This window comes from Amphiura filiformis, chromosome 7 (genome assembly GCF_039555335.1).
Source record: "Amphiura filiformis chromosome 7, Afil_fr2py, whole genome shotgun sequence".
Lineage (NCBI taxonomy): Eukaryota > Metazoa > Echinodermata > Ophiuroidea > Amphilepidida > Amphiuridae > Amphiura > Amphiura filiformis.
In genome coordinates this window covers 29,066,677-29,086,111 of record NC_092634.1, presented here as the reverse complement: position 1 = coordinate 29,086,111, position 19,435 = coordinate 29,066,677, and the positions used below count along the sequence as shown (strand labels likewise).

General features: G+C 37.7%; 2 protein-coding genes across 2 annotated transcripts; one reads left to right on the top strand and one right to left on the bottom strand.

Moving 5' to 3' along the window:
- Positions 1-3,772: 3,772 nt before the first annotated feature.
- On the top strand, positions 3,773-7,161 carry LOC140157772 (uncharacterized). Its single transcript, XM_072181020.1, has 2 exons — positions 3,773-4,637; positions 7,076-7,161. Exons 1-2 carry the CDS (start codon positions 3,773-3,775, stop codon positions 7,159-7,161), a joined length of 951 nt encoding a protein of 316 aa, XP_072037121.1.
- A 134-nt stretch (positions 7,162-7,295) lies between these two features.
- Positions 7,296-17,713, bottom strand: LOC140156981 (kelch-like protein 28). Its single transcript, XM_072180028.1, has 2 exons — positions 17,678-17,713; positions 7,296-10,800 (listed from the first exon to the last, which is right to left on the bottom strand). The coding sequence occupies exon 2, from the start codon at positions 10,758-10,760 to the stop codon at positions 9,402-9,404; it is 1,359 nt and encodes a 452-aa protein (XP_072036129.1). The 5' UTR covers positions 10,761-10,800; positions 17,678-17,713; the 3' UTR covers positions 7,296-9,401.
- Between the last annotated feature and the right edge of the window lie 1,722 nt (positions 17,714-19,435).

The following is a 19,435-nucleotide window of genomic DNA, read 5'->3' as shown; positions in this document are numbered from 1 at the left end:
CCGACCCCAGAGGTCAAAGGTCATGGGCTACAGGGGGCAATATGCCTAATTGGTCTCCCATCCACTCAGGAGGCCAGGACCGACGAAATGTTCAATGTGTATGAGGGCAGCAGTGGTCTCCCATCCACTCAGCAGGCCATGACCGACGAAATGTACAATGTGTATGAGGGCAGCAGCAGCAGTTGTCTCCCATCCACTCAGGAGGCCACGATCGACCAACGAAATGTTCAATGTTCATGCAATGCAAAATAGCGGCAAATGGTTGAATTCATACTGTTTTTAATAACGTTTCGGATATAAAGAAGCTGTTTTGAACGATGGCAGTGGATTGAAGTATGTTTTGTACTTGTTTATTTGTATACTTGATGCTTCACTGTTTGCCGGGCCGTTTTGCACCCGTTGGCCTATACTTTTTGAACTTCTGATATGGCATGCATGCATGTATTGATAAAAATATCGTCGAGAGAGTGTGGGCCAGTCTGGTGGTGTTTTAGAGAGAGTGCGTGTATAGTGGAGTATAAGAGAGAGTTAAGGCTTGGTGGGGTATTAGAGAGAGTATGGGTCAACCTGGTGGTGTTTTAGAGCGAGTGAGTGTCTGGTGGAGTATAAGAGAGAGTGAGGGTCTGGTGGGGTATTAGAGAGTGTGGTCCAGTCTGGTGGTGTTTTAGAGAGTGATGGTCTGGTGGAGTATAAGAGAGTGAGGGTCTGGTGGGGTATTAGAGTGAGTGTGGTCCAGTCTGGTGGTGTTTTAGAGAGTGATGGTCTGGTGGAGTATAAGAGACAGTGAGGGTCTGGTGGGGTAGTAGAGAGTGTGGTCCAGTCTGGTGGTGTTTTAGAGAGATTGATGGTCTGATGGGATATAAGAGAGAGTGAAGGCTTGGTAGGGTATAAGAGAGTATGGGCCAGTCTGGTGGTGTTTGAGAGAGAGAGAGAGAGAGAGTATAGTGGAGTATAAGAGAGAGTGAAGGCTTGGTGGGGTATTAGAGAGAGTATGGGTCAGCCTGGTGGTGTTTTAGAGCGAGTGAGTTTCTGGTGGAGTATAAGAGAGAGTGAGGGTCTGGTGGGGTATCAGAGAGAGTGTGGTCCAGTCTGGCGGTGTTTTAGAGAGAGTGAGGGTCTGGTGGGGTATAAATGAGAGTGAAGGCTTGGTAGGGTATTAGAGAGAGTGGGGCCAGTCTAGTGTTGAGCATTACATGTATATCAAATAAAAGTTTAAAACAAGGGGTTTCACATGGTGCTCACCAAGTTTTCGTTTGTAAATAGGGGAAGGGGGTTAGGTGTGGTCATCACGGGCATAGATATTCGTGTTTGGTCAAACACAACTGTGGTTTCTAGTTTAATATTATTTTAATTGCGATTTTTATATACATAAAGGTACTATGGGCAATAAAGCATTATTTTGGAAATAAATTCGATATAAGATCTTACTTTTTGCAACTTCGCGACGTTATCTCTGGATCAACAAACTGCATTAGGCAACTGAATCCTTGGATTGGTCTGTTATACCATGGACCTAGGCCATGGAACAAACTCTGAACGCGGCAATAAGGAATTAGCATGTGTCCAATTGTTATTAATAAATAGCGCATTGTTATTAAAATAATCGCGTGACAATGCTAAAGGGCGTCAATACGAGCAGACGAGGAAGAGATTGACTCCAAATTATGACATCTTCAAATACTATTCTATGTTAGCTTAAATGCGCAGCTAAATAGCTGCTGATGCACGGTTGTTTAATGTGATCATTTATCAGTAATAAATCTATAATTTAATTATATTAAACATGTACCATAAGTTTAATTCCAGACCATTATAATACCAACAGCTATCACACTAATATATACACATATATATTTAGCTGTTTTTAAATTAGATTTGCTTTTCTTTATCAATTCTTTCATCATTTTCTGCCTTTTATGGTAATTTTTATTCTATATAATATATATTTGTATGCAAATTGAGGGCACTATTTACATATATATTTTAAATTTAATTTAGCTCAATAATATGAATTTTTCCTTTTATTTTATGATAAAATAAGTAGTTTGAAAGTTTGAAAATATATGTCACTCATTTTTATGTTTTAATGCCATTATATAAGGCTAATGGAACTCGATTGTTAGTTTCCTATTGACCTCCCCCGCATCACCTTTTCAATTTGACCAAAACTTTCATTATTTTTATAAAAAAGTAAATTATTTGAAAATTGAGATGGAACTAATCAAAATTGAAACTCTCAAAATGTCTGACATACCCTGCTGATCATAATCAGCAGTTTTTCTTAGTTGTAGGGGTAGAGGATGTGGTAAATAATGGAAATTTACGGATTACCTCATCATGTTTCTAATTTAAAAAAATAAAATCTTTTCTCAATCTGTTGCAAAATGTCTGTAATGATGATCTAAGCATTAATACCTGTTTTGAAATGGTCTTTCATCAACAATATATACTTTGGTACTGGTGGGGTACCTAAATTTGGAGAAAGCTGTTCATAAAATCATTGATTTTATTGACATTGAAATTGAAAAGAGACCGAATAATGAATAATGAAATAGCAACCTCGTCCTTTTTTTCAAACATCCAATCGGAAACTAATAATCAAGTTCCATTGGCCTAAGTATCGATCCCTTTAAAATGAATACAGTTCTAAATGCCATCAAACTACTGAGGATGTTAGTCTTCCCATTATGGTATATAAATAAAATAAATCAGGCCTCAATGCGTTGAACAGAGATATTAAACCAACAAATACATTATGCAAAAACTACAAAAGTACATATTCAATAGGCAGATACAACCAATACAAATTACAAATTATAGTAAAGACATTTAAAAACAATATAAAGCAATTATACTTGATAAGAAAAACAGAATAGCAGAGTAAATATCTGCTAGTATGAACAAAGGCATGATATAAACAACACACTAAAATCCAAATCGGTACTCGAATCCCCAGGAAAAATGATGCCCGACTCGAAAAACAACCCGACAGATCAAGGTATACCGTCTAGTTACAAAAAAAATCTAGGCTGTAGTTTTAAATTAATCGGACTACGATCACTGACGATAAGAAATGCCAACTCCTTCTGAAAGACAAAAAGGCCTATAAGCCTAGCGGCTACAACCCTATTAGCGGTTACAGGAAACGGGTTACAGAATATATCAACAAAGTTCATTCACAGGGAGCTATTGACGTCAGCATAAATTACAGACTAACCCCTCCCACAGAACCTAGTGTCACAGCATTCTACGGTTTACCGGAAGTACATAAGCCGGAACCAATTCCTGTCAGACCGATCATTAGTAGCGTCGGATCAGTGACATATAATTTAGCCAAGCACGCTGCCAAGATCATTGGCCCCCTAGTTGGTCAGTACCCCACCACTTAAAGAACACTCAGGATTTTGTTCATAAAATCCAGGACATCAAGCTTACAGGGAATGAGATCATCACATCATACGACGTGACTGCTCTATTCACATACATTCCTCCCGACGATGCTATAAAAGTGGTGAAAGAATATCTCACCAAGGAAAAGACTCTAAGTGACCGAACGGATTTATCAGTGGACCAAATCATTGAACTCTTAATCATCTGCCTAAAGACCACACGTATTTTTCGTATAACAATAAATTCTTCATTCAACAATATGGCTGTGCCATGGGTTCAGCTGTCTCACCTATTGTTGGTAACATCTACATGGAGAATTTTGAGCAGATCGTGCTAGATAAATATCCTGGAAACCCTCCTAAATTGTGGCTGCGTTACGTTGATGATACGTTTGTTGCTATTGGACAGGAATGAGGCTGATTCATTTTACAAATTCATCAACGAGGTAGACCCAAACATCAAGTTTACCCAGGAGGAGTGTGTTGATAACAAGCTAGCTTTCTTGGACTGTCAAGTTCACATTCACGAGGACGGATCACTCAAGTCCACGGTTTACAGGAAACCAACTCATACGGACTTTTACTTACAATTTGACTCTCATCATCCCCGAATACATAAACTCGGGGTGATTAGATCCCTGCAACTTCGGGCTAGTACCATCATCAGCGACCAAGAGGACCTTCCTGGAGAGCAAAATCATATTCAGAAATCCTTGGGTTGCTGTGGCTACCCCAACTGGGCCTTCACCAAAGCAAAAAAGAAAAGAGCACACACAGAATCAAAACGCAGAAACGGGCAAAGGATCAAGAATACTCTGAAGTCCTTTGGGATCGCAACGTCTTATAAACCCACCAACATCATCAGGGGGAAATTAGTCCACGTTAAGGATAAACCCCCCAAAGACAAGCAGAGTAATTTGGTTTATGGCATAACCTGTGCGGCTACTGACTGTGGTGAGGCCTACGTAGGAGAGACTAAACAGTCCCTCAGGGCTAGGATAAACCAACATCGTAGACCCAGCTCCAGCGAAGCTCAGAAGTCTGCAGGTTTCAATCACTGCAAAACATCGGATCACTTCTTTAAGCCAGAGGAGGTTGTGATCCTCGACAAAGAAGATAAGTGGTTCGAGCGTGGTGTCAGGGAAGCCATTTGGGAGAGAGTGGAGCAGCCAGCCATCAACAAAAAAGGGGGACTCCGCTTTCAACTGCCGCACGCCTGGGACCAAGCTTTGCAAAATCTTCCCCGTCGTTTGTCACGTGACCATCAGATGCCTGATGAAGTTCGGAGTTACCGGAAGCAACTGTCGCATGTAAGTTGCAAATTTTATTTCCAGAATTCGATTTAACTTATATTTACCGTGCTTACGGTAATTAGTATGAGGTTATAATACTTACATAACGTGATATAAAAAAAATTCGCTCTGTGTTCAAAATAGAAAAAAATTACAAACGATTTTAGAATTTTTTTAAATCTTACTAATTTCCTTTCAATAATGAAAAATTAAAAAAGAAGTCAAGATCTGTAATTGAAAAGTTTGCACACTTCCTTACAAAAAATAAACAAAGCCAATTGTCACGCGCCTACACTCACAACAAACAAAATTGTATCAACACTTCTGGAACATCATCCTTGATTTGGTGGCAAATTTGGTGTATAATAGTAAAGTGAGGCGGATATGTGATATTGATGTTCAGTTTTGGCAAAAATCATTAGAATTTCTACATTAAGGTTTTTAACCTCATGACTCGATGAAATACATTGCTACAGTTTTAAAACAAACTGAGCACTTTTTTATTTTGAGCCAATCTAACCCCAGATAAGGGATGTAAACCCCAGATAAAGCTGAAATGACATACCCAGCAAACATAAAACGTTTTCGACATCATCCGCAAAAGGTTGTCAGAAAACGTTTAAATGTCGGGTTATATAAAGGGTATATTAAGAGTATCAAACGTTTTCATAACTTTAAAAAACATTTTTAATAATCTATTGCTCAGCAAACAAAAATGTTTTACAGAAAACGTTTAAATGTCGGGTTATATAAAGGGTATAAAAATGTTTTAATAACATTCCAAAAACATTCTTGAAAACTTGATACAAAACATTCTAAACAGAATGTTATTTTGGGTTTGAAAACATATTTTGTGAAAAATGTTTGCCAAAAATATTTTCAATAACGTTTTAAAAACGTTTTCATGACATTTATATAACCCGACATTTAAATGTTGTGAAAAAGTTTTGAACAAAACATTTTAAGAACATTTCTGTGTTTGATGGGTTCAAATATTTTAACATAATGTTATTTAAGTATTGACACAATATTTGGCAAAAATGTTTGCAACAATAGTTTACAATAACATTTTTTGAAAATATTTAAAAATATTGCTGTGTGTTTTCATACAAAACGTTTTAAAACGTTATCATGATTTTAATATATCCCGACATTTTAATGTTATTAAAACGTTTTTACCTAAACCAAAAGCTAAATTATAACTTATTTAAAACGTTTTTGTGTTTGCTGGGTACCTATGCCTCCATATCCATTACTATTTTATAATTAGCCAAAAAAGGAGTTAATTCATAATCCTAGGTGCTCCCATTCAAAAATTTACGCTCTACCAAATGGGGGCCATCTTGGATTTCTGGGCAAAAATTATGTTATAACGTCGAATTAATGTCAGATTGCTCTACGGTTTACGTCCCTAATCTATGAATAATGCACCGTATCTGGGGGTTCGATACCTTATCTGGGGTTTACGCTCCTTATCTGATGGAAGGCGCCTTATCTGTGGGTTAGACTGCCTTATCTGGGCTTACATCTCTTAGCTGGGCTTAAGGCGCCTTTGGGATTAAGATGCCTTATCTGGGGTTTAGACTGTGTTATCCTAAGTTTATGTCCCTTATCTGAAGCCTTATATGGGCTTACGTCTCTTAGCTGGGGTTAAGGCGCCTTATCTGGGGTTTAGATAGACTATGCCATAGTCGATTTTTGATAAATAAAAGCAAGTTATTAATCATGATGAAAGCATTCAGTTGAACTCGAAATTATACTGATATTTATTACATCAAAATACTAGTATAAATTGTTATGAAAAAGTTTATATAATTATATAAGTGACAGTAAAAGTAAAGTGTACGTAGGCTTTTATTATTGAATGCAACATATCATAATGTCATATATATAATGGCACTTCAATACTGAACAGTTCTGATTTTAGAATCTACCAGTATTAATCGCGAAAGTCCCGAGTTAAAAATCGACTATGGACTTTCACTTTGAAGCAGAACTTTACCCCGGGACTAAAACACACTGTCAATCATACTTGTTTATCATCAAATCTAACCACAGGACTAAGCATGGTGGTACAATACGCGCTAGATGCGTACGTTCATCCACCAACTTTCGCGCCAGCACAAAAGCGCCGCATTCCATAGATAATTGTGTACCATGTATAGTTAATGGTAATGGTACGTGTCGGGAGGATTTAAACAATAACGAGATCTGGGCGACCAATCACAAGCCAGATTCATTTAAAGATGCATTACATCATGACCAATTTTAGTTAGGCCAAAACTCTCCATAGAATCCCGTGTTAAAAATGCTAACCAACAAACAGAGGGAGTACGCTGACTGAAAAGATCAGTTGTGAAAATCTATCAATTGTGCACACATTAATTAATCCAGAGTATGCACAATGGGCAAGTGGTCTACAGAGTAGTCTAGGGTTTAGATGCCATATCTGGGGTTTACGTTCCTTATCTGGGCTTTAGACTGCCTTGTCTGGGGTTTAGACTGCCTTAAGGGGGTACTACACCCCTCGATAAATTTGTGTCCAATTTTTGCATTTTTCTCAAAAACTAATAACAGAGTGGTAACAAAAGTTATGTATATTATAGGGGCAAGGAATCCAAATACTACACTGGAATTTCAGTGACCCAAGACAAGTGGTTTGTTATTTATGATAAAAAATTAGGTACCGCTAGGATGTACCTCATTTCCGATCATATATACTGAACCGCTTGTCTTGAGTCACTGAAATTTCAGTGTAGTAATTGGGATCGTTGCCCCAATAATCTACATAACTTTTGTTACCAGTGTGTTATTATTTTTTGAGAAAAATGCAAAAATAGTCACAAATTTACCACAGGAGTGTAGTACCCCCTTAAGGCGCCTTATATAGGGTTAAGATGCCTTATCTGGGGTTTAGACTGTGTTATCCTAAGTTTATGTCCCTTATCTGGGCTTACGTCTCTTAGCTGGGGTTTAGATGCCATATCTGGGGTTTACTTCTCTTATCTTAGGTTTGTGTTCCTTATTTAGGGCTAAGGTGCCTTATTTGGGGTTGGGACTGCTTTATCTGAGGTCTATGTCCCTTATCTGGGGTAACGGCGCCTTATCTGTGTTTAGACTGCCATATCTGAGTTTACGTCTCTGGGGTTAAGGCTTATCTTGGGTTTAGATGCCTTATCTGAGGTTTACGACCGTTATTTGGGGTTTACGACCCTTATCTAGAGTTAAGGCACAATGTGGGGTTTAGATGCCTTATCGGGGGCTTATGTTCCTTATTTAGGTTTAAGGCGCCTTATTTGGGGTTTGGACTGCTTTATCTGGGGGGTCTACGTCCCTTATCTGGGGTTACGGCGCATTATCTGGGGTTTAGATGCCTTATCTAGGTTTAGACTGCGATATGCTAAGGTTAAGGTCATCTTGGATTTCTGGGCAAAAATATGTCATAACGTCAGACTCAGAATCCTTGGGGTGGACTTTTTTAAGATGGCGCCGGTGGCCGCCATCTTGGTTTCTGGTTAAAATTGGTGTGGTAATGTCAAAGCATTGTCAGATTTGAAATCCTTGTTGTTGACTTATCCAAAAATGTGTCTTTGTACACGATTTTAGGTGCTCTGGTTCAAAACTAAATTTTGCAAGATGTCGCTGGCGGCCATCTTAAATTTCTGGGTGAAAATGATGCCGTAATGTCAAACTAATTTCAAAATCGGAATCCTTGTGCTCGATATACTCGAAAAAGTGTCTTTGTACATGATTATAGGTGCTCTGATTCAAAACTTAACTTTTCAAACTGGCGGCGCAGTGGGCCAGAATCGCCTCAAAGTGTGCCAAAATTATAAACGAACATTCAAACGCATACGAACACGGTAAAATGACTTTATTAGGGTTTTTTTGAGGCAGCAGAATTCAATGGAGGCATTTAAAAAAATGTATGACGTCATCAAAATGCTGAACGGTGATTGGTCGATTATTTTTACAACATTATTTCAAATGAAATATATTAAAAGTGTAGTTGAAGAAGCAAAATAGGGGTTCCAAGGGGTGCGAAATTCAATGATGACATTTTGGAAAGCGTATGACGTCATTAATATGCTGATCTGTGATTGGTCAATTGTTCCTCCCATAGTTATTCAAATGCCTGTGTTTTTGCCCATTTCGGACTCCTTAAATCTCAAGTTGAAAGTGACCAAAGGGTCCGATAAAAACTGTATGGACTCCTTAATTTCACGATGCATGGAGGCATAAATCATCAATTAAAAATAAAAAAATAAAAAGATCAGTAAATCTTTGGAATCACCATAGGCCAACAACACTAATAATTTCACTGAAATTTAGAATTTCGGACAGATGGACACCTTAAATTCTCATCGGACCCCTTAAATGTTGGTTTTGCACATACCCTTGATTTTTTGTGCTCGTGCTACGTGCGACAAAGCCTTGTCGACAACAGCCCTAGTCCTGGGTGCTCAGGTTTTAAGTCATCTTAAAGGGGTACTTAAAATATGGAGATAAATTATAGTATAATGTTGCAGCCAATGAGGCTTGACACCCAGATTAATTTTGTGAATTTACCCAATTTCATGGCAAAATATAAAAGCAGTATATTCAAGTTAGAAAAGTTCTCATGGGTGTGCTAATTAGGTCGAAATTATATGTACCCTGTGAATTTCATGATGCAGTTCAATGGGGATCATGAGGTTGTTCTACTCTCATACCGGAACATTCACTTGTGCAGTAGAATTGTCATTCCGATGCCATGGTGTTGACTCATCTCCCAACTTCCTTTGAAACGAAGTGGTGAAGTGAGCGCAATTGTATTGGTCGCTCCACTTCTTGCTCTCATAGTCACTACTCCAGTATACTTAATGACATACTCACATCTCTCAACTGAGGTTGAATTATCTTCACACTTGAACCCAACAATAGCTAAAGTGAAGCGTTTCCCGACATGACTCTTGGCTGGTGTTACAGTGTATCGTTCACAGATGGGGTCCCATGAATAGTCTGTTTGTAAAGCACATTTCCATATTTTGTCAGGATTTATGTCTCCTGGTAAGTGTAGCCTTTGTGAGAAACCTACTAGGTCTGAAAGATCTATTGGCTCCACTGCAACATTTGCATTTACTACTCCCCTCTGAAGGATTGTGCATTTTCTAAGTGTTCCGAATGGTATATCAAGGTAAAGTCTAGGGTTGATGTGGGGGCATACCTCTGAGCTGCTTTTCCCACACGAGCATGTTACGTCAACCGAGCCTTGTGACAATCTTCGCCTCTTGTGCTCTTTAGTTGCAATATTACCCCTTTCAGCATGAACCTTGTAAGCTTCGTTATAATATTTCTCCAATTTATTTGAAGATTTAAAGTTTTGGAGTCTATCGATATCTATGTTATAAAATCTAACAAATGGTAGCAACCTCTTTGCCCACTTTCCTGGGTCAAGAGTATATAACAAGGTTGCTTCTCTGGTCAAAACCAACTCCTCTTGAACTTCAGAAACAGACAGAACATTACAGACTTGATCATAAGTAAACTTCCAGAAGAGGTCTAAGTACTTATCTGGGTCAAAGTTTATTGCTATAAAGTTGGTCCTAAGTGCACTGTAGCATAATGTAACCATATCAGAGAAAAACTCTTCAACATACTGCAGCCATATCAACCCAGCTCTCAAAGCATCGCCATGGATACCTGTGAGGACATCTTTCATAAAGCCCACACAATCATCCTTCAAAGCTGGTACATCATACTTGTCTGCCAATGTGTGAATACCACACACATTATCAATAGTCAGTGTTAGTGTTCCTGTGTACAAAAACTTCAAAAAATCGGAGAAAGCTGCCTCTCCTTCAGGTGATTCTTGAAGTGTGATCTTATTTTCTTCGTATTCTTTCCAGTTTTCACCCATCAGCATAGTCTTGAAAACTTTGCTCTGTGTTGCTAGGACAAACCTGTGTGCAGGAAATACCTGTTCTCCAACCCTCAAAGTCACATCACTGATATCTGCATTGTTGAACTGCTCACCAATGTTGGTGATGATGTTGGTCTTGTGCTCAATGAACTCCTGTCCTGATGCTTTATGTGCCATCTTGATACCAAGTTTCAATGGATGCTGTTTCGAAGTATACCTAAAAAAAAAGATCAAAGAAGATACATTGAAATTAATTGTTGCTTCAAGTTTCTTAGATCAAAACTCATTAATGGGTGAAGGGAGGAGACTGTGGGAATACAGTAACGCTATAATGCATAGGAAATACACATATCAGTATGCTCTCTTTCTGTACTTTTGCTTGTTTTACAATAATGTTTCCATGTATCCTGACAAAGGGAAAACAAGATTGTAACCATGTGTGTTGATTTCCAAGGGGGTCAGAATGGCCCATAGGAACATGGAATATCAAAATAAATAGAAGTTATTTTAACCCTCTTGAAAATTGATGATTCGAAATTAGTTTTTCTCATTAATTGAAATGTCAGTATAATTCAGACATTTTTTTTTGCAATAAAATTGTAAAACATTGAAAAAATGTGTATCTTTCGAACATTTGAGGACTTATTCTCAAGTTGTAGAACCTTCTGTACAAGTGACTCCGGGATTTATTATTGCATTTATAGTAGGGATGACCATGAAAATTTGAAGTTTCTCCTGTATTGTAGAATCATACCTTATATTAAAGAGCTCATTAAATGGAGCATTTCAGCCTTTAAATGACAGGGTCAGAAATCCGGCGAGAATCCAAGAATCCATTCTCGCAAAGATTCTCGCCAACAAAATGGCAAGAATCTAAATTTCAATTTATCATACAAAGTTATATGGCGAGAATCCATGGATTCTTGCAAAATTCCACTGGGAGAATCCAAAAGGATTCTCGCACTTGGTTGCGAATTTCTGACCCTGAATGACCTCAATAGGATAAATGGTTCTGAAGTTATGGCAAATTTTATATGCGTGTTTTGAATAGGCAGTTTGGACAGATTATGGACACCAAGTAAAAAGGGCACAAAATTTAATAATTTCCAGTTTCAAATTCATTATTTTCAAAAAACGCCTTTTAACTCTGGATTACATGATTTATACAAATACTTACAAGAAGAAATCATTTACAAATACGAGTTTTCATAAATGCATTCGGAGATTTGGTCTTGTGAAATTGCCTTTTTGTTCTTTCTTTGTACAAATCCAAGATGGCAGTCATGGAAGAAAAATTATGAACATATTTGACCAATAAAATGTATCACCAAATTTTGACAACTTGTTATTTAAGTCACAAAACATGTAATAAAGTTGATTTGTAGTGACAAATTTTTGTGCGAGGTTTCCGAATTTTGCATCCAAGTCCAAAAAAGTACAACATTCGCAAACCTTGCATAAAAATTCGTCACTACAGATCAACTTAATTACATGTTTTTTTACTTAAATAACAAGTTGTCAAAATTTGGTGATACATTTTTTACACATGAGGCTCATCTATGTGCTCAGTTTCCCATGGAGTGTTAGACATGAACTACGGTATGTGACTGTTAATGACCGCTAGCTGAAGTGAAAGCAGTATTTCTGCATCAAAATTTGATTTTACTGCAAATTTTCTCTAAATTCCAAGTTATATTGGATGAGTCAAGTTTTGTATATATTACTAGAGAACCTGCAGCTGCGAGGGCACTGTAGCTGTACGTGAGAGCACCACCAGCATGATAGCGATACAGTTTGACTCCCAATGACCCCATATAACATCTGACCCTAGATGTCCTTCGCTTGATGACCTTTGATGACCTCAGCCCGATTGAACAAAGTTTGAAATTTGACCCCCTCCGTAATGACCTTTGAACTCGGTTGACCTCAAATTTATTTTGTGCTTATATTGCCCTCGTATCAAGTATTCCACCACCAAGTTTGAGCCCGATCGGACAAAGTTTGAAATTTGACCCCTCCGTAATGACCTTTGACCTCCGTTGACCTTAATGATATTTCGTGCATATATTCCCCTTGTGGCAACGATTGCACCCACCAAGTTTGAGCCCGATCGGACAAAATTTGAAATTTGACCCCTCGGTAATGACCTTTGACCTCGGTTGACCTTAATTTTATTTTCAGACATATATTCCCTTTGTATCAAGGATTCCACCCACCAAATTTGAGCCTGATCGGACAAAGTTTGAAATTTGACCCCTCCGTAATGACCTTTGACCTCGGTTGACCTCGATTTTATTTTGGACATATATTCCCCTCGTATCAAGGATCCCACCCACCAAGTTTGGGCCCGATCGGACAAAGTTTAAAATCCATGACCTTTGACCTCTGATGACCTTTAAAACTACCCGATAAACAGCGCACGCCCGGTACCCATCTATGTCTGAAATAACGGAACGATGCGTCGAAGCGCGGCGAAACACATAGCCGGACAGACAGACAGACAGACACACAGAGCTCATTATTTTATTAGTACTATAGAGTACCTGCAGCTGTGAGGGCACTGTAGCTGTACATGAGAGCACCATCAGTATGATAGCGATGCTGTCTGATCCCCCAATGACCCCATATGACCTCTGACCCTAGATTACTTTGGCTTGATGACCTCAGTTTTATTTAATACATCCGTTTGAAATTTAGAAATCATTTTCAGCTATGAATGCTGAGAAGACATTGCGATGCTCGCAGGGAGTTGTGAAACCTTCCTGTTCCCGTCATATTGAGAATTCGTTATACCATGTTTAAGCCCTCGTATCAAGGATTCCACCCACCAAGTCTGAGCCCGATCGGACAAAGTTTGAAATTTGACCCCTCCATAATGACCTTTGACCTTGGTTGACCTCAATGTTATTTTGCGCATACATTCCCCTCGTAGCAAGGATTCCACCCACCAAGTTTGAGCCCGATCAGACAAAGTTTGAAATTTGACCCCTCCGTAATGACCTTTGACCTTGGTTGACCTCAATTTTATATCGGGCATTTATTCTTCTCGTATCAAGGATTCTACCCACCAAGTTTGAGCCCGATCGGACAAAGTTTGAAATTTGACCCCTCCGTAATGACCTTTGACCTCGGTGGACCTCGATTTTATTTCGGGCATATTTTCCCTCGTATCAAGGATTCCACCCACCAAGTTTGAGCCCGATCGGACAAAGTTTGAAATTTGACCCCTCCGTAATGACCTTTGACCTCGGTTGACCTCAATTTTATTTCGGGCATATATTCGCCTTATATCAAGGATTCCGCCTACCAAGTTTGGGCCCGATCGGACAAAGTTGAAATTTTGACCTTTGACCTTGACCTCCGATGACCTTTCAAACTACCCCATAAATGTGGAATGCCCGATATCTATCTATATCCGAAATATCGGAGCGATGCGTGAAAGCACGGCGAAACGCAAAAAAAAGGATTTTAGGCGCTAGCACCCTAAAAGCAACCATTTTTTCAAAATTGTTATGCTTTTTCAATTTTTTGCGCCATTTTTTCTTTGCTAATTCGTTTTGCCGCCCCTTCGTTTTTGCCGCCCCTGTTTTTGCCGCCCTTCTTCTTCCGCCGCCCTTCGTTTTTGCCGCCCCTCACTTTGACCCCAGGGCTGGCGCCCCCAAAGCCCCCAAAATACGCGCATGATTAATATTGACAACCTATTTGACTAATCCATATAAATATATTCATACATCATGTGACATTGCTTACCTGTGTGTTGTACAGTGATGTAGCGTCATAGGGGCATGGAATGGGATGTGCCCCCCGAATCAATTGCAAAATTTAGAAAATGCCATGTAAAAATTGCCAAAAAATGGGTTGTGCCCAGTGTTCTTAGTCGGTTAATTAACCTCAATCTAACCGGTTAATTAACCGCATCATATTTAACCGGTGGTAAAATAGGTTAATTATGAATTTTGAATAATTGTGATGCTTTTTTAAGTTTTAACATTTTAATATCAATTCATTCACTGGAAATATTAAAATAGTATTCTTCTTCTTGTTCTCTAGTCCTAGAGTGTTATGCATCACATCATAGACCATGCAGACTATATCATGGTCTATGAGGCATGAGCACATGTACAAATCCATGGGGGTGGTTCTTTGACAAATTTAGTACGGGGATGTGCCATGCAGACTTTTGGATGCTGACTTTCTCTATACCTACATTTTGCTGCTATCAGTGTACCAATTTTTCACAAAAAGCACCCAAATTTGCTCTAATTGGGCGCTTTTAGCAGCATTGGTCTCCACTGAAAACCCACCATAGATAAAGCATAGGGAAAGTGTGAATTTTTTTTAGAGCAAAATACGCGCGCCAGTTTTCTAAAATGCGTAATTTGCGCTTTTTTTCCCAAAATACATGAATTCTCCCCAAAAAGTTTGGATTTGCAATATTAAAAAAAAAAAATTTTAATTTTATTTTTTTTCTTCTTTTCCCCATTAGGTCAACAGATAATGCAATTCAATGTTATAGCAAGGCGAATGTTGTAAATCTGTTGAAAACTACCTATCCAAGCACATTTTTTGACCAAAATGTAGGGTTTAAAAGTCAAAACCTCAAGTGTTCCTTGCAATATTTTTCAAATTTTATGTCATACAATGGCCAATTCTCTAAATCTTGTGCAAAAAGTTACTATTTTTGCCTGTTTTGTCATATGAAATATGACATTGCTAAAGAGCACTTACAAATTGATATGACCCAAAATGCGCAAATTTTCGGCACTTTTTGCACCTAACCCATAGATATACCAAAATTGCTGAAAAGGTATCCCCGTACACATTCAACCAGGCAGAACGCCACCCTCACCACCTGTTGTACAGCTACCCAAAAATCCACAGCAGAGTGAGCAGATTATACCATTTTTGCCCAGGATTGTTTCAACCAATAAATAAAAAGTTGATAAAATTAAAAATGTATGTGGAATTACAGACTTACAGTGTCATTGTGCGCCTGTGTCAATGAATGAATTTGTTTAAACAGGGTGAACTGACATTAAGTTTATATGAAAATTATTTTTTAATCTTAAAATTTTAAAATACAATGTTTTACAGCTAAAGATGGACAAGCACACTTCATCTGCTCATGTTAAATGCTTGCACAATGTTCTTCAGTATGATGGCATATTGAATTCCGAGCTCGGATTTATATATTTTCCAACCATAATTAACCAATCTTACCGGTTAATTAACGTTAATTAACCGGTTAATTAACCACCGTTTATAATTAACCGGTTTAATTAAGAACACTGGTTGTGCCCTCAATCAGACCCAGTACCCCCCTCCCATCTTGGTCGGTGCCCCCCATATGATGACCCACGCTATGCCACTGTGCTCATATGTTCATATTTTGTGGTGAAAAATAATTATTTTGTACAGCCAAGATTTCTTTGTGTTGTGGGCCCACCAGGCAGCTATTGCAATATAAATGAATAGAGTCACTTACACTGTAGTTGTTAAAACTCTGGAGTTTTGGAAGTATGCAATGTAAACTGCTGTATCGACAAGATTACTTCTAGTCAAGAAGCAAGCCAAATCCTGTGCAATTTTTGTGATTAAGGGCTGGGGTATGAACGTTTGGACCGTATTTATTTTGGGACATTAGAGCACATCAGACATATCGAATTGCATTCTGAAAACGAAGAATGTCATTCTGATATCAAATAATTTTGATTTTTTGAAATTTGCAATTTGATACACATTTTATGGCAAATCATTAAAAATTGATATTTTTGATATTTAACAGTACTTGGAAGTAAACTTTATAAATCTGATGATTTATACTTAAAGTGTATGTAGGTGGGATGAAAAGCCAACGATCAATTGAAAATTTTGACCTTTCGTATTGGGGAAAAAAATCCATATCTTCAATATAAGAGGTCAAAATTTTCAATTGACCGTCGGCTTTTCCTCCCTGCTACATACACTTTAAGAATATATCATTAGATTTATATAATTTACTTCGAGGACTGTTATATATCAAAAATTTGAAAAATATCATATTTTTATAATTTGTCATAAAATTTGTATTATAGGCCTATTGTGATTTTAAAAAATTGAAAATTATTTGATATCAGAAAGACATGCTTCGTATTCAGAATAGGTCTGAGGTGCTCTCATGTCCCACAAAAAATACTGTCGAAACGCAATAAATGCTCATTTTGGATCCCTTAAGGCCCAGAATCAGTTTTAATGTTACAAATCTGACCTCAAAGAGTAGGAAAAACTTGGATGGCAAGGTCTTGGTCAGATAAGAGTTAAGGTCATACAGGGGTCAAATTTCAAAATTGATAAGATCTTGTTATATCACAATTCAGAATAGGTATGGTTTGACTTATCTGAGATGCATGGGTCTCGAGTTATTGAATCAAAAGGGCCAAAGGTCGCAGTTTGGGCTCCACAGTGCCGAGGTCAAAACCTTTAAAACACTACGATTTTCATAACAATGGCCTCTTATTGTATGATTTTTGATACCAATTCAAATAAAGAATAGTTTCACCATCTCTCTGAGTAGGGTGGCAACATGAAAATTTTAAACCCATCCCCGGGGTTACTCCCTGGGGGGTAGGAGTAACAAATTATTCATGACGATGCGTGAGATTTTACTCATTTTCCAGCTTTTTGCGTGAGATTTGCTACCTGGGCGTGAGATTATACTACCTTGGCGTGAGACCGTGAGAAAGTGACCCAATGCGTGAGACTCACGGCCAATGCGTGAGAGTTGACAGCCCTGATATTCAGCACACATACACACTACGCTTCGGAAACCCCATTGCCCCCCCCCCCTTGATCACAGTTCAATGCTCTCATCAAATGGTTATGTTTACAGCAGAATACTATAAACATGTCATGCCTGTACTGATGTAATTACACATGCGATAGGTGTATCATCCCCGGGGTATCATCATGCTTGTTGTATAAATTTTCCTACTCAGCAAGTTTAATCTTAACAAACTTGACACACATGTGCAAGTCATGCATGACTTTGTTTGATTTATTCTAACTGAAAACTAGCAACCATGGTAACAAAATAATTGTCCAATTATTGTACTCACCGTGCCTTGTGATGGCTAACTTACATTACATGCATGCCCGGTACCCCAGGTCAACATAAAAAGTGGTAACCATGTGTGTTCTTCCTTTTTTCAAAACCCCCCTTTTCACTGATTTTTCATTGATTTTACCCCCTTTTTTGCCAAATCACTGACAAAATCAGGGTAAAAAATACCCCTTTTCAAGGTTTTCAATGAGAAGATTTCCAGACACCCCTTTTCAATGACTCCAAATATTTTAATATATTAAGTACAAAATGTGCAAGTATGAACATTACTTTGATGGAGGCTGAAGACTCGGGCTGAAGACATCGATCGAACGAACCTGTGAAATACCCTTTTAAAAAATTTCGCGGAGACAATGCTCAGAATACCCCCTTTTTTCGCGATTTCGCGGTCCGCGATTTCAGTCAACAAAATACCCCTTTTCTGCGAAATTTAGAACACACATGGTTACCACTTTTTATGTTGACCTGGGGTACCGGGCATGCATGTACAAATTTTAAATTAAATGTTGAAAATTAAATGTGCGAGATCGTGGCGCAATTTGCTGGTATGGAGAGACCGTCACCCAGTACTCACGGGTGTACACCACTATTAGATAGAGATGGATAGATTTTATTTGGCAATTCAATAAACATTATACAATAAGCATTCTCATTATACAATACAAGCTATCTTCAAAAAAACTATCTTTGGATAAAAGAGGAATTAATGTTCCATTTAGGTGGATATGTGTAATCATTACAAATATGCAAAAAAATCCACAATAGCTTTAAGCCATTGTGTATGTCCAAGGCCATACTAGTTTTGTATACGCGCTAGAGTGAAATGGCAGTTCCTTTTACCATTTGCCCTCCTACGTTAATCCAGATAACAAAATGTTAATTTTAAGTCTCATTGTAAATGAATTTTTATTTTTACTTTTCGGATTTGGCTTTGAGTAATGGTGACACATACCATGTTGACAGTAAAAAAGAAAATTATATTCCAGACACCATCAAAATGTCAAACTTTGTATTTTTTGTATTATTTTTAAGTAATTAACTGCAGTTTCTTTATTCAACATCATAACAGGTTCATACTTGACAAATTTATGGTGAATGAATAGACTTTCATTAAATATTAAAAAACACCAACATTACTCATGCCTAATTTACATAATAATATCATGAATTCATAATTAGCTGTAATTAGCTAATTTGCATAATTAATTACTTTTTGTGTATTTTTTGTTATCAATTGAAAGAACTTCGTATACATATGTGTGCAAAAAAACCCGCACCCTGATATCATGTACGGTTTTCCACTTACATCAATTTTGCATATTAATTAGCTGAACATAGTCATTTTTTCAGCTTTAATTTTTCTGCAGATTGGCCGAAATTGCTAAAATGGTACATTTGGTTAATTTATTATAATTATTCAATGATAAATTTTTTAATTTTGTTTTCTTTAACGAAGTCAGGAAAGATAGGCATTTAACCTGTGATACTTAAATTAACACTGCTTTTTCAAGCAAGCGTCCAAATAAACCGTCAAAATCTCGGAATGTGCCAATTTTGTCATTGCAGCCATTTTGTGGCAGGTTTTTATTCCATTTACGAGCATCTTTAAATTGACGCTACATCACAATGCTTTGACCGATTTCAATTCCGTTTTTTGATTTTTGATGCTTTAATAAGCTCATTCATGTAGAAACATTAAATAACGTGTTTCTGCTGCGCTTATTTTTGATGTGATAATGCCTACTTATAGTGT